Source organism: Setaria viridis, chromosome 9, assembly GCF_005286985.2.
Source record: "Setaria viridis chromosome 9, Setaria_viridis_v4.0, whole genome shotgun sequence".
In the NCBI taxonomy this organism is placed as follows: Eukaryota; Viridiplantae; Streptophyta; class Magnoliopsida; order Poales; family Poaceae; genus Setaria; species Setaria viridis.
This window is the reverse complement of record NC_048271.2, coordinates 30,957,695-30,971,820: the sequence shown is the minus strand read 5'-3', so window position 1 is coordinate 30,971,820 and position 14,126 is coordinate 30,957,695. Positions and strand designations below refer to the sequence as shown.

General features: G+C 42.1%; 1 protein-coding gene across 1 annotated transcript; it reads left to right on the top strand.

Moving 5' to 3' along the window:
- Positions 1–11,007: 11,007 nt before the first annotated feature.
- Positions 11,008–12,834, top strand: LOC117840775 (uncharacterized). Its single transcript, XM_034721308.2, has 2 exons — positions 11,008–11,200; positions 11,278–12,834. Exons 1-2 carry the CDS (start codon positions 11,038–11,040, stop codon positions 12,573–12,575), a joined length of 1,461 nt encoding a protein of 486 aa, XP_034577199.1. The 5' UTR covers positions 11,008–11,037; the 3' UTR covers positions 12,576–12,834.
- Positions 12,835–14,126: the final 1,292 nt, after the last annotated feature.

Genomic DNA, 14,126 nt, shown 5'->3' with positions numbered 1-14,126 from the left:
TGCATGTATCTGTTATACCTCTAATCCTAGAGGGCAAACAACATATTTTGTTTCATATTTTGTGGCAGGCAATTAGTTACTCTTCGGAAGTATCTTCTTTATGAGTTCCAATAACTCTTCAAAATCCTTATTGGACACACTATTTGTTGCCTTCCATTGCAACAATTCTAGTGTTCTACCCAAATTTTCTGTCTGGATACAATAATGTTTTGTGGTCGTCTAACCTACGCTGAAATGTACATCTTTGATTCCCTTTAACTTTCGATGTTTTTATTTGCATCATGCAACAACTGATCTAGATGATCAGTAGGGTCATCTATTACAATCACATCTTCAGTCTCGTCTATTATTGTGTCTGCAAAGGCACCATATTCCACGAAACCCAGAATACTATCGTCATCCTCTTCCTCTTCTTCTTTACCGTCTTGCAATACAACCCCTCTATCCCTGTACTTTGTCCAACAAATATAGTTAGGCATGAAACACCAACTCACAAGTGGCTGTGAAGAGTCATTGAGTAAAAGTAAACATTCTGGTTCTTGTAGTATTTGCATGGACAACATATGAAACCCTTTTTTGGCATGCAGGCATTAGCCACTCCGAGAAAATAATGCAGGCCATCAATGAACTCCTTGGATTGTTGGTCTACATTCTGCATCCATTGCTAGTTAATCTGCATTGTATTAATTAAAAATTTATTAATAGTTAATTGCTGAAAATTATGCCAACCAAATATGCTACATAATGAGCTCCATAATGAACTCCTTTGCTAGAAATACTTCTCTCATTCCTTCCATTAAAAAGTACAATATCTTTCCATTGCTAGAAATGTTTTCTTTCATTCTCTCATTCTATTCCTTCATTTTTGTTCATAGAAAAAATTAAAGCTCAAATGGGTTTGTCAATAAATATATTCTCATTCTCCCTATTAAAAATACACAATTTCTCTTACAGTAAAGCAATAAATACACCATCCTAATTTTGCCCCATTAAGTCCTTTAACCTCATTTTGATCAAGATATTTAACTAACCAACATCTATGTACATGCAAACTACCAAAAAAATTACAGCTCAAATGGATGTATATATGAATCAAACAATCTCTCAAATTTCTCTATATCTAAAGCAATAAACACATGATCCTAACTAGAAAAAATTAGAAGATGAATTTGCTAACCTTTAGAACACTTAGATGAGTGAAATCTCCACAAAATCGTGAAATAATTGGGTGGAACCTCCCCTAGCCCCATGTCACCATGAATAGGAGCTCATCTATTCATAACTCGAGCTTGGCAGAGGAAGAAGGCTAAATAGCCCGGAGGCACTTTGGTACAAATTGATTACACCAACTCGTACTAATGTGTGCGTTTTAGTATTGGTTGGTGTCACCCAGCACTAATAGCCACACATTAGTACCGGTTCGTGGCACCAACGGATACAAAAGAGCCACCATGGGACATCACCGTTAGACCAAAGCCATTGTCTCTGATATCTTTGTTCTGGGTCTATCTCTCTCCGATATCTTTGTGTTCGACCAAAGCCATTGTCTCGAGTAGTGAGGGCTGCCTCATATTATATGTTGTGCTTCCTCCTATTTGAAACTAAACATAACAATCTTCCCCCATCACACATTAGTCCCAACTCTTCTATCACGCAAAACCTGCATGACCTTCTACATCATCCTAGGCCCCAAGTCTAAGTCTCTAATCACAACCCTATCTAACCCTTTGGAGATATCCACAAGCTACCACATCACCATGTTACTATGAGATGCAAGGATTTCGAATCTTGAGATTTAATACCACGCGTTAGGGTGTGCAACTGTTCTAGCCTAGGTCACCATACTGAAGTAACTCAGCACCCTATCATGCCCAGTCCCACTAGATCCAATGACCAAGCAAGGACAAAGGTCTACCTCAATTCATATGACTAATAACTAAAAGCTGCCCCACCTAATATATGGTGCGCTCATGGATGAGATCGGATTTTTTGGCCACATATGGCTAGGTGGTAAAGCAGGGGACTGGAAATCCTATACACCAAGTTCAAATTTGGGTGCCACCTGATGTTTGACAGGATACTTCCTTCTTGTTGTTTCAAAAGAGTGGATCCATTTTATGGGCGGCGGCTTTAAATCAAATGGATTGCTTCCCTAACATCATCAAAAACAAAATAATAAATAGAGGGATTCTAACCATGAGAGCAAAGGTTTTCTCTTTATTATTTTTTGAGTTAAGTACACCACCAGTTCTCAAACTAGCGTTCTGTCATTTTGTTCCCTAAATTTGCAAAACGCACAATTAGATCCCCAAACTTACTAATTGTAGCATATGAATCCTAATTCTTCGTAACTTGTGTGTTAAGCAGCTTGTGTGGCATATTGATTGTGCTATGACATGGATATGACTGGTGGAGCCCATGTGTCAGTCCCATCAATCTCTTATCCACACACACTCTCTCCTCCCCTTCCCCATCACCTCGTGCGCCGCTGCGTTGGAATGGGCAGCAGCAATGGAGGTTGCATACTCGCATCCTCCTTCGAGGATGTTGGCGTTGATGTCGGGCTTGGGCTAGGACTCGTCCTCCATGGGGATTTGGCCGTCAGAGAACTTGGCGATGCATGTTGGCGGTAGTTAATGCGCCAGTTTGAACTGCAAGTGTACGGATCGGTTGTAGATTTTCCCTTAGAGTATTCCCCTAAGGTTTATCAATATGTGGAAACAAGGTCACAAGATCTAGACTAACTAAGCATCAAGAAACATGGTTTGAGTTGCAAGATGAATGTGAATAGGGATGAATAGACATGAAGCAAGAGCTGATAGGACAAGAGGTAAGTTATCTAGAGCAAAGCCTATACTATGCATATGTTGTAGTTCTAGCAAGAAGGCAAGCAAACATATGGTTCTCCTTCAAAGCATCTTTAAACCATCACCTCTGGTTTGACTTCCAAAAACCACCGCCTTACACGATATTAGATCCTTCCACGATCCTACCTATCAGCACAGGAAGTCTAAGGGCATGAACATAAAGCACACGTCTAGCTGTTATGATAGATGAGGCATGCAATTCTAGTCACCAAGACTACAAGAACACCCTATGCAATCTACTATGTAAATAGATTGGAATAAGCAAACTCATAACAGGAGAAATCATAAAAGGAGGCATATAGATCGCTATTGAATCGGAACTCATCTATTACTTTACCATGAATGATTATTCATCACAAGATCTCCACCGAGGCCATACCCGCAACTTGTGAATCCTAGCTCCAGAACTCCGGCGTAGATCTTCCTCGCAAGGTGATCACACTGGCAAAAGCCTAGCCTAAGCTAGCCTCCGAAAAACTGCACGACCCTCAGCTCTCCATAGATGGTTGTCCCCCAAATTCCTCGGCTCCTGTTGCTTCGAATCTGAATTGATCTCCCCGTGTCGATAGAGAATGGGGGTATTTATACCTTGGATAGCCCGTGGTACAAAAGGGAAGTCAAACGGGCGAGGGAAAGGCCCAGGCCGATCGGTCTGGCCCTTCCTTTTGCCCCCCTTCCAATTTCCTCGCCAAGTCTTCTTTGATGTTCAGGGTCATATTCTTGGTTGCATGTGGGCCTGGCTCGACGATAACCTCATGATAAGGATGAATCTTGATAATGTTCCAAAGTGCTGGTCCCGAGATCAACTTGCCATATCTTCTAAAACTTAGCCCTTAAGTCTTTTTGAGGAGTGCTCGTCGAAGAGGAGCATGAATGGTCTGCATGGGACCTAGACCGATCGGCCTAGGCCTAGGCCCTTTTTGGGCCTCTGGCCTTCGTTTTTCTCTAGGTTTTTATTGGTCCTGGGTCTTATTCAATTATGCTCCAATTTAGTCCAATTTCCAATGAAAACAGCATATCTTTCAAAATACAAGGTATATCTGAAAACAGCCTGATTATTAGGTATGATCAATGTATATGGTGTTATTTGTATGCTAATATTGAAGATAAATAGGGGTAAAAAGGTGTCAATAACGAGCGTCAACGATGCAGGCGAGGGAGTCAACAATCTTTGACGGAGATGCGGTTGGCGTTCAGGAAGAATCTTTGGTTAGTGTCGCACGAGCGCTGGCCACAGTGAACTGTGTCAGCTTCGCTGGAGCAGCGAGAGCATTGCCACTGCCGCAACCTGCTACCCGCCGCCGCCGCTTCTTGGTCTTCTGCTTGCACCTCCAGGCAGGCAGCAAGCCAGAAGCTCCGTTGACAGCGATTGTGCTGTTGCTTTGATTACTGCCGCAGCTACCTGCTTGATTAAATTGCGGCGGAGGTGCAAGATGCCGGTGGTTGCTCTTTTCTGAATTAGGGAGAAAATAAACAAAGAAGGGGAATCGAAAGAGAAAATTGGAAAGGAGAGTGAACTAGTGGTTCTGGCAATTTGGACATGGACATGGCCTTGAGCGACAACAGAGAGGAGAAGAAGTTGCTGGCTTGCTCTGTTCTGAATTTGGGGGAAAAACAATGAGTGGTGTGTGAACTGTGGGAGATGGAATGGCTGCGTGTGGTGCTGTGCTTGACTTCTTGTGGCGTCCTTGGATGCAACTACAGATCGATTGGAGCAGGAAGGACTCATATAAACAATTAGGGCTGGTACGCTACAATTAGCAAGTTTAGAGATCTGATTGTTCATTTTGCGAGTTTCGGGAGTTTCAGGACCGGAATGACACACTGCTACAAGTTTAAGGATTGGTGATGAATTTAATCTCCGGAATGACACACTGCTACAAGTTTAAGGATTGGTGATGAATTTAATCTTATTTTTTTGTGTGACTAAACCTAACAGTTTTCCAATAAAACAAGACAAAACCACAAAACAATCAGTTAATTAATGGAAACTGAGTGAAAATCCCAACAAGCTACAAGAGTTAAATTAAGCCATGTTTAGACTAGCCCCAGTACATGGGTAAAACTGTGCATAACCATATATAAAAATAACACCATGCCACAGGACGAGCGTAAAAACATGGCTAGACCTCGAATAATATAAACAACACTATGATATAGAATTTTAAGCATCTCCTTGAGTATTGGTAAGTATAAGTCACCTTGAGTTTTATAACACAACCGATAGCTCGATGTGCCAAATCATGCAACCCATGGTGTAAGGATTGTTAAGGATTGTTGGTCGCGTCAACTGAGCAAACCCAATGCTATGTAGAAGAGACCATTGGCACCCATCCCATTGAACCTGAATTGGTTTTCACCCGGAGATCTCCCATGGTTGTTAGGGGAGTACCATGATGAGACCTCCAAGAAGGTGAGCGGGCACCCAAGGGTGTCGCCATCATCAATGTCGACAGGAAGTCAGGCACGCTATCTCCTAGAGCTCCTCCCTCCGCCTACCCCAACATAGAAAACAAACACAAACACACCACAACCGTGTGGTAAATAGCACTCAGCCGCTCATTCGCAACCACTAGCGCAGTCACTGTCATAACCAAATGCTCATTAGCCGCATGCCATGGCAATGATGTGCCACTATCACCATCAGCACTTGCCATTTCCGGCTGGATCGGGAAAGGTCTAGCCCAGGGTTGCCCATAGCCATAGGAAAGGAACATATCTCACTCATCTGTTTTAAAGCAGAACATACACAAGAGACAAGCGAATGATGATCGGAAAAAAAAAAGACAAGCAAATGACTAGTCGGATTGTCATGTAGTCTGGTGATTTTTACCCTTTGTCTCATCCCTAATTTGTAGTTTCTTCCTACTGCACATATACTAAGAGAAATTTTAGAATGGTTGGAAAAAAATGAGAGCCATCCAGCGTGAGAAATCTAATGGTGGAAACAAATGAAAGTACCGTGAAGTACCACGAAGTACCAATTTGGTGGGACCAAGTAAAAAAATAGTGAGAAATTTACTATGACATCCTTTTAATTATGTGTAAATCTATTTAATTATTTTTTAAGCAAAATAAGAAAGGGAAGTACCTTGGTACTTTAACACCACTGTAACAAAGCTCATATACTACTGGCCTCCTTGGTGTGTCCTACGTGCGTTCTCATACCATGTTATTAAAAAATGCTGACACAATGGCCAGCAGATCTATTGCTTGCTTATCCATTGATTATCTTTTCTTTGATGAAATAGGAGGGTTTGACCCTGCTGATTATATATATTAAAAAGAAAGAGACAAGTACAAAACAAGTTCTAATTAAGAAACAAAAAAGGTTAAAAAGAAGATTAAAAAGATTACAACATCTGCTGCAACCATTCAAACATTGGTTGTTTCCAGACTTCTTTGACTCTATGAATAACTAGAGCATAAATTGACTTGAAACAAAAGAGAGCCCCTTGAGTTGTCGGTGGTATCTCTTTAAAGATTGAATCATTTCGTGCCATCCAGATGCACCAGCTCATGATGATGATAATTTCCATGAAGAAAGGTACCTAAAGCTGAATCTTGAAGGCATTCAAGATGGAAAATGGCTCTAGTTGTAAATCCGGAAAAAGGCCTAGCTGGATCCAACACTCTTGTGCAAAGGGACATTCGAGCAAAAGATGAAAGAGTGTCTCAGTCTTGTTATGCGGGCAAAGAACACAATTATATGAAGGCAGGTTCATATGCTTTCTGCGCATAATATCTCTTGTAGTAAGTCTATCTTTCAAAACCAGCCAAAAGAAAACTCTATGCTTATTTTGACATCTCGATTTCCATAACCATAGGCCTTCCACCTCCACGCGGCATTGCTCCATCAGGCTTTCACCCATTGTAGAAAATTCCCCACTGCTGCCTCCTGTAGGAGTCTGGGCCGTGTCTTAGTCCCAGTGTGGCTGATCATCCTCTCGGACCAGCTACTGATCATCACCTTGGTAAGCTATTGCCTCACCAACTAGCTAATCAGACGTGAGCCCCTCCTTGGGTGGATTTCTCCTTTTGCTCCTCAGCCTACGGGGTATTAGCAACCATTTCCAGTTGTTGTTCCCCTCCCAAGGGCAGGTTCTTACGTGTTACTCACCTGTTCACCACTGGAAACACCACTTCCCGTTTGACTTGCATGTGTTAAGCATGCCGCCAGCGTTCATCCTGAGCCAGGATCAAACTCTCCATGAGATTCATAGTTGCATTACTTATAGCTTCCTTATTCGTAGACAAAGCAGATTCAAAATTGTCTTACTCAAAAGGTCCAATAGTGTATGTATATGATAGACTGGATGAACTTCCATATGACCAGTGAGGGATTTATATGCCTTTGATGAAGAAATGTTTGCATTACGCCAAATATATACCCAATAGTCTGAATCACTTGAAAGTTCCAATCCTTCCAGATCCTCAGCATGTTGAATCAATTGGCCATAAGCTTGCGCAAGCAAAGGTAGATAAAACAGTTGATGCAGATGTGCAATCGAATATGCCTTCTGCAATGAAAAATCCTTATCTCTGGCAAAGGAAAATAGATGTGGGTATGCTTGTGCTGGCACCTGGTACTGCCATAAGAAACAAGTACTGCCATTTTTCACTGTTACTGAAGCTAACCCTTTGAACTTATCTAGTAATTTAAGGAACCCTTTGAACTTATCTAGTAATTTAAGGATGTCCTTCCACCAGAAGGATCCTTTAACCACCGTACCTGGTAATTTACCAATGCCATAATATTTTTCCCATATAAGATGAACTCACGGAATATCTACTCTATTGTAAAATTTATGTAAATATTTGAGTAACAGAGCTTCATTTTGTGTCTGCAAATTGAGAACACCCAGTCCTCCTTCCTTCTTTGGCAAGATCACCATCTCCCATGCTGCTTTAGGTGGTTTTTTGTTGTTGATATCTGATCCTCTCCAGAAGCAATGCTTTCTGTATCTATCCACTTGTTTGTATACTGTTTTAGGTAGCAGGAAAGTACTCATATGAAACATTGGCAAAGCAGTAAAGATAGAGTTTGTCAATTGTAGTCTCCCTGCTTGGGATAAGAGGTTTGAAGTGGATAGTAGCCTTATTTCATAGTAGCCTTATTTCACACCTAGTCACTATTGGAAGAAATTCCTCAATTCTTGGCTTTGTCAATCCAAGAGGTAGACCCAAATAGGTGAAAGGAAGCTTTCCCACTGAACAGGCAAAAATCTATGCTAGATGTTGGATCCTTTCCTCTGAAATGTTAATGGGCAACATCATAGATTTATTAAAATTTACTTTCAGCCCAGTTGAATTGGCAAATGACTGCAAAAGGATTTTGAGGTAAAGCAGTTGTATAGGACAACCTCCATAATAATGAGTGTATCATCAGCATATTGTATAACTGGGAAGTCTTGGTTATAGTTAAGAGGAATTGGTAGTTGTAAATGACCTTGCTCCTTGGCATTGTTCAGAATTGATTGGAGTAAATCTGCCCCAAGTACAAAGAGAAGAGGGGATAGGGGACCTCCCTATCTAACTCCTCTTTTACATATAAACCTTTTTCCTGGAACTCCATTTAGTAGGATAGAGGATGTTCCTGAACTAAAAATTTATTTCATCCCTTTGATCCATTTTTGTCCAAAACCCTTATGCTGCATAATCTAGCACTCTTGGCGCATGTTGCATATCCATCAAATTGAAAAAAAAGAGGTCAAATTGCAATAAGGGTATTAGAATTCATCTTCTCCTGTAATATGGCTTATGGACTTTAATTCTTTGAGGTGTACTCAAAGTTCTCACCGGCCTTCCTCTAACTTGTATTGTATCCTATCCTTGCAGATTGGCACAATTTATTCTATTATTATTGGATTCATTAATACCCATGACACCTTGTCCTGCGGGAAATTGAGGTTGAAATCATTCTGTTGCAAGTTGGGTAAAAAGCTAGCACCAAAGTCGAATCTGCATTACATAAAATACATACTTAATCCATATTCAAAAAATACAAACAAAATCCACTTCACATCACTTCGTTTCTGGCTTGCATTTGAAATTGGTGCTAACTTTTTCCTCTATATCATTTCTCTTTATTTCACATTTTTGTGTCAAGCTATTTATAGGCCCAAAATATCCCACAACAACTTGCGGGATATTTATACTACTCCCTCTGTTCCAAATTATAAGTCATTCCAACTTTCTTGGAGAACCAAAGCATCTCAAGTTTGACCAAATTTATATAATAAAGTACTAACATTCATGATACCAAATAACTACCAATAGTTTTATCATTAAGTATATTTTCAAAGTATATCTATTCGGTGCTATAAATTTTTGTGATTCTCTCTATAATTTTGATCAAACATAAAATAGTTTGACTCTCCAAAAAAGTTGAAATGCCTTATAATTTGGAATGGAGGGAGTAGTATATAAGAAGCTACGCACACTGTACATCTAAACTAAATAAATGAATCAATTCACTTGTATCTTGACCAATTGTACTTGTTATCATATTACAGAGGCAGTATATCCAGATCTTAAGTACAGCCACTGTACTCTTCGTTGGAGAAGGGGTACCACAAATAGCCCCTGTTTGATTATATAAGTGTGCCAACTGTGATGACAACACTCATTATGCGCCTCATCTTTTAGTGCTCAAGACTCTTTTTGCTAACAACCCCGTTTGGTGTCCACTAATTAGCCAAAGAAGTAGATAATCACTGAAGACAAAAAAAAAGTGAAGACCAAATTATGGTTATTGTAAAAATGGGCCCTGTAAGAGGTAAGCTAATAATGATTGCTGCAAAATCGGCGTGGATAGGAGAGAAAATCCTGCACCTACACTATATAAACCAATTGCGATGCCTGATCGAGTAATTAACATTTCAGAGCCCCTCATCATATAAATGATCTAAGTCGGTTTCATTTCTTACACCCATCATCATATAGATGTGCTAGGTAGCTCGATATCCTTGGTCCCTATGCGTTCTTCCTTGTGTACATGTGTGAATTATATCCACCATTATTTTTCTCCCCTTCTGTAGAATGCACATGAATTTCCTGATATGTGCCCACCAGCTTACTACGGAAACTAAGGGATGCTGCTTTTACTGTGTTATAAAGGAGTACAAAGATTGACAAGAATTAACATCAGGATATAGCAATCTATCTCCTGCTAAGTGGATTCTCAATGCGACGTTTAGAAATAATGCCCAACAATACAAAGCATTTACATGCCATTTCATTTGGGTATATCTTATGGTACATTAGATTTCCTCTTGATTAGTCTCCACGGACGAAATTTTTGTAGGTTTGAGAGGATCCTTGGTGAACGTTCTTAAATTATCGGCCATAATAAAGGACTCTTCCACTGAAGTGGGGCCTTCATTTATTTAGGTATTTTTTGCAAGAGCTTTTTTTATAAATACTTAATTTCTTTGACAAAAGTGATGTTCAGTCTGTTTGTGCCTTAGTCTGGTCGATCAATATGTAACTCTCAAATATATTCTCTGCAATTAATATTTGACGGCTTAGTCACTTGATAAGTTTTTGTAAATATATATTGTATAAGAAACCAAAAAAATATGGTCGGCATTGTTGCAATCTTTTACTACTATTCATACAAAACAGTATCTTCCAACGCATGATACTGTTTTTCTTTGCTTCGGTCAGTTAGTATACAACCAATAATCAAAGTAAGTACCTGCAGCGTACATTACCTTGTATCCGTATACATAAGGTCAGGAAAGAACTAATTTTGTATGCACATTCAGAAAGTACTGTTCCTTTTTTCTGAAACAAAGTTGTAGTACTACTGTTCTGCATATTTATTTTCCAGTACACCGGACACGCTTTACATCAACTTTGCTTTTCGGATGTCACCACTGAAAGGACTTACATAATGCACGTACTGACGCTAGCTGCATGCATGCAACAAACGTAACCCACACAACTCAAACTAGCTACCAACCGGCTGGACATGATGAATGATGAGACAGAGATTGATCAACTCAAATGGACGGCATTAATTCCCGATCTGCAATTTCGGCGCCAATATTATGCATGAGTGCTGGCGCCTCATCCCTCGATCATGGAGCTCTTTGATCAAGACGCCTATATAAGCCATTCCATTGTCCCCTCGTCCTCTCATCGAAGCATCCATCCCCATCCAAACATGGCAGGGGCACCACGGGGGCTTCTCCTCGGCGTTTGCGCTGCGCTGATGGCAGTGGCCGTCGCAAGCGCTGCCTCTGGCGGCGCAGCGTCGGTCGTCGTCGGCCTGGCCAAGTGCGCCGACTGCACGAGGAGGAACATGAAGGCCGAGGCGGCTTTCAAGGGTACGTGATCACTTTAACTGTTCACCATGCTTTAACTGATCACTAGTACTAATGTGTATTTTCCTTATTTATTTCAGGTCTTCAAGTGGCGATCAAGTGCAAGAACAGTAAAGGCGACTACGAGAGCAAGGCCGTCGGCCAGCTGGATGGCTCTGGCGCCTTCAGCGTTCCACTCACCACCGACCTCCACGGCGCCGACTGCCTTGCACAGCTTCACAGCGCGGCGGGCACTCCGTGCCCCGGTCAGGAGCCTTCCATGATTGTTCCGCAGTCCGAGAGCGACTTCGTCGTGGTCCCTGGCAAGACAAACAACCCATCGGCAGAATGCGCGTCGGTCACCATCTGCGGCCCTATCAAGAAGCACTTCCTCGACCACTTCCACAAGAAGAAGCCCATACCGCCGAAGCCGAAGCCCGAACCTAAGCCGCAACCGAAACCTGAACCCAAGCCGCAGCCAGAGTACCACCCCCCAACACCGACGTATGGATCACCAATGCCCACATATGGATCCCCAACTCCGATCTACCATCCTCCAGCAAGGCAGTTGTTCGACAAGAAGCACTTGTTTGATCACTTCCATAAGAACCACGACCACCACCACTTCTTTGACCATTTCCACAAGAAGCCCATGCCGCCGAAGCCGAAGCCGGAACCTAAGCCGCAGCCGAAGCCAGAGCCTAAGCCTCAGCCAGAGTACCATCCCCCAACACCAACATACGGGTCTCCGACACCGATCTACCACCCTCCAGCTAGGCACTTGTTTGCCAAGTTGCTTGGTCACTTCCACAAGGACCATGACCACCACCACTTCTTCGACCACTTCCACAAGAAGCCCATACCGCCAAAGCCGAAGCCGGAACCTAAGCCGCAGCCCAAACCAGAGCCCAAGCCTCAGCCAGAGTACCATCCCCCAACGCCAACATATGGGTCGCCAACACCCACATACGGGTCTCCTACACCAATCTACCACCCTCCAGCTAGGCACTTGTTTGCCAAGTTGCTTGGTCACTTCCACAAGGACCACGACCACCACCAACTCTTCGACCACTTCCACAAGAAGCCTATTCCGCCGAAGCCAGAGCCCAAGCCGCAGCCAGAGTACCACCCCCCAACACCTACATATGGGTCTCCTACTCCAATCTACCATCCTCCTGCTAAAGACTTGTTCGACAAGAAGCACTGGCTTGACCACTTCCACAAGGATCATGAGCACCACCACTTCTTTGACCACTTCCACAAGAAACCAGTGCCTCCTAAGCCAAAGCCGGAGCCCAAACCTCAGCCAGAATACCACCCCCCAACGCCTAAATACAGTTCACCCACGCCCACGTATGGGTCCCCGACTCCGATCTACCACCCTCCGGCCAAGAACTGAGTTGAAGGATGTGCTAATTAAGTGATGGACATTCCTACGAGTTTGGATGCATGGTTTTGCGTGATTTGAAGCAAAGTTCTTCAGTTTCCACAGAATAAAAGTACAGCTATATTTCTTATACATCGAGTGAGTATACTTCTTTGTGTGTTGGGATATGTGTCATATGTAAGATTCAGGTGTTCCTTTGTATATTCAAATTATACTATAATGTAATTGTACACTTTGAGTGCGAAGTAAAAAGTGTACAGTGTATTTCTAACTTTTCTTGGAATTGAACAATTGCAATGCAAACATCTACGGTTGAATATGTTTGTCTTTCCTGAACGACCGCCAAGAACTTTCATGAGCGAAGAAAGTTTTTTTTTTGTTCCGTTTAGATCCCCACAAAGCATGTTTCAGAGAGAATATGAATATACTGTTGAAAGAAACATTGCCTCATTAACCATATTTGTGGTTTTGTTGATTGAGCGAGTGACAACATAGTCATTGGGACTAATAGTTTGTCAAGCATATACCTTGTAGGTTTTGTAAGTTCCAAGGATGCAAATCAAACCATGCAAGATCCAAATAACGTTATTCAAGTGTCCAAGCCATGGTATTTAGAATTATTCTATGGTATTCAAGTCACGGCATTCAAGTCATGGTATTCAAGTGAGGGGATCCAAGTGATAGCCAAAGGAGTGGGTATGTTTAAGTGATGGTATTGAAGTGGCAGTATTCAAATTGGAAAAATACATAGCACCGGATGATCCGACGGTGCACCGCAACAAGCACCGAAGTCAATGGTACAATGCGTAGAAGAGCACCGGGTGATCCGATGGGTATCGGATAAATGCATCGGATCATCCGATGACTACGGTGGGCATGGTTGTACATGGAGAAGAACATTGGATGTTCCGATGGCTTATAATTTGTTAGCGTCGGATGAATCGGTGAAGATAAGGTTTGGAAGAATGAAGCACCGGATGATCTGACGCCTATGTTGAAGTGACCATCGGACTAAGCGTATTTACTTTGATGCCAGTGACCATCAGACTAAGTGTATTTACTTTGATATCATCCAAAGAGTTTCACGCAAAAACTCTTAAGCACCGGATGATCCGATGGTGCCATTGGATAAAGCGTCGGATGATCCAATGCCCCATCACATGAAGCGTCGGAGTAATTTTGGGCAGCTGGTCTAATGGCTGTGTGCGTCAGAAAAGGGCACCGGATGATCTGATAGCTAGCTGGCTGGCTAGGTGACAATCGGATCATCCAATGCCCACAGTTTCAGCTAGCCTTTGGAGCAACGGCTCCTTGAGCCTATTGGGCCATTTATAACCCCTCTACTCACCCATTTGAAGTTGTTGTAGTGTCCATCATTGAAGAATAATACTGATCAAGAATATATCCATGCCACCAAAAGTGCAAAAGTGATAATCCAAGGCTTAGCAAGCTTAGAAGATTGTTTGGTTCTAGGATAGGCTTGGAGAGAGTGAATGCAAGAAATTGCTACCTTGTGAACGATCATTGTAAGCTTGGTGTATCAGTAACTTGGGGCCTTTGTGG

Excerpts from the sequence above, each read along its gene's own strand:
- LOC117840775 (XM_034721308.2), top strand. The coding sequence starts at position 11,038 with ATGGCAGGGGCACCACGGGGGCTTCTCCTCGGCGTTTGCGCTGCGCTG. Across the intron at positions 11,201-11,277 it reads GGCCGAGGCGGCTTTCAAGG|GTCTTCAAGTGGCGATCAAG; the intron begins GTACGTGATCAC and ends TATTTATTTCAG.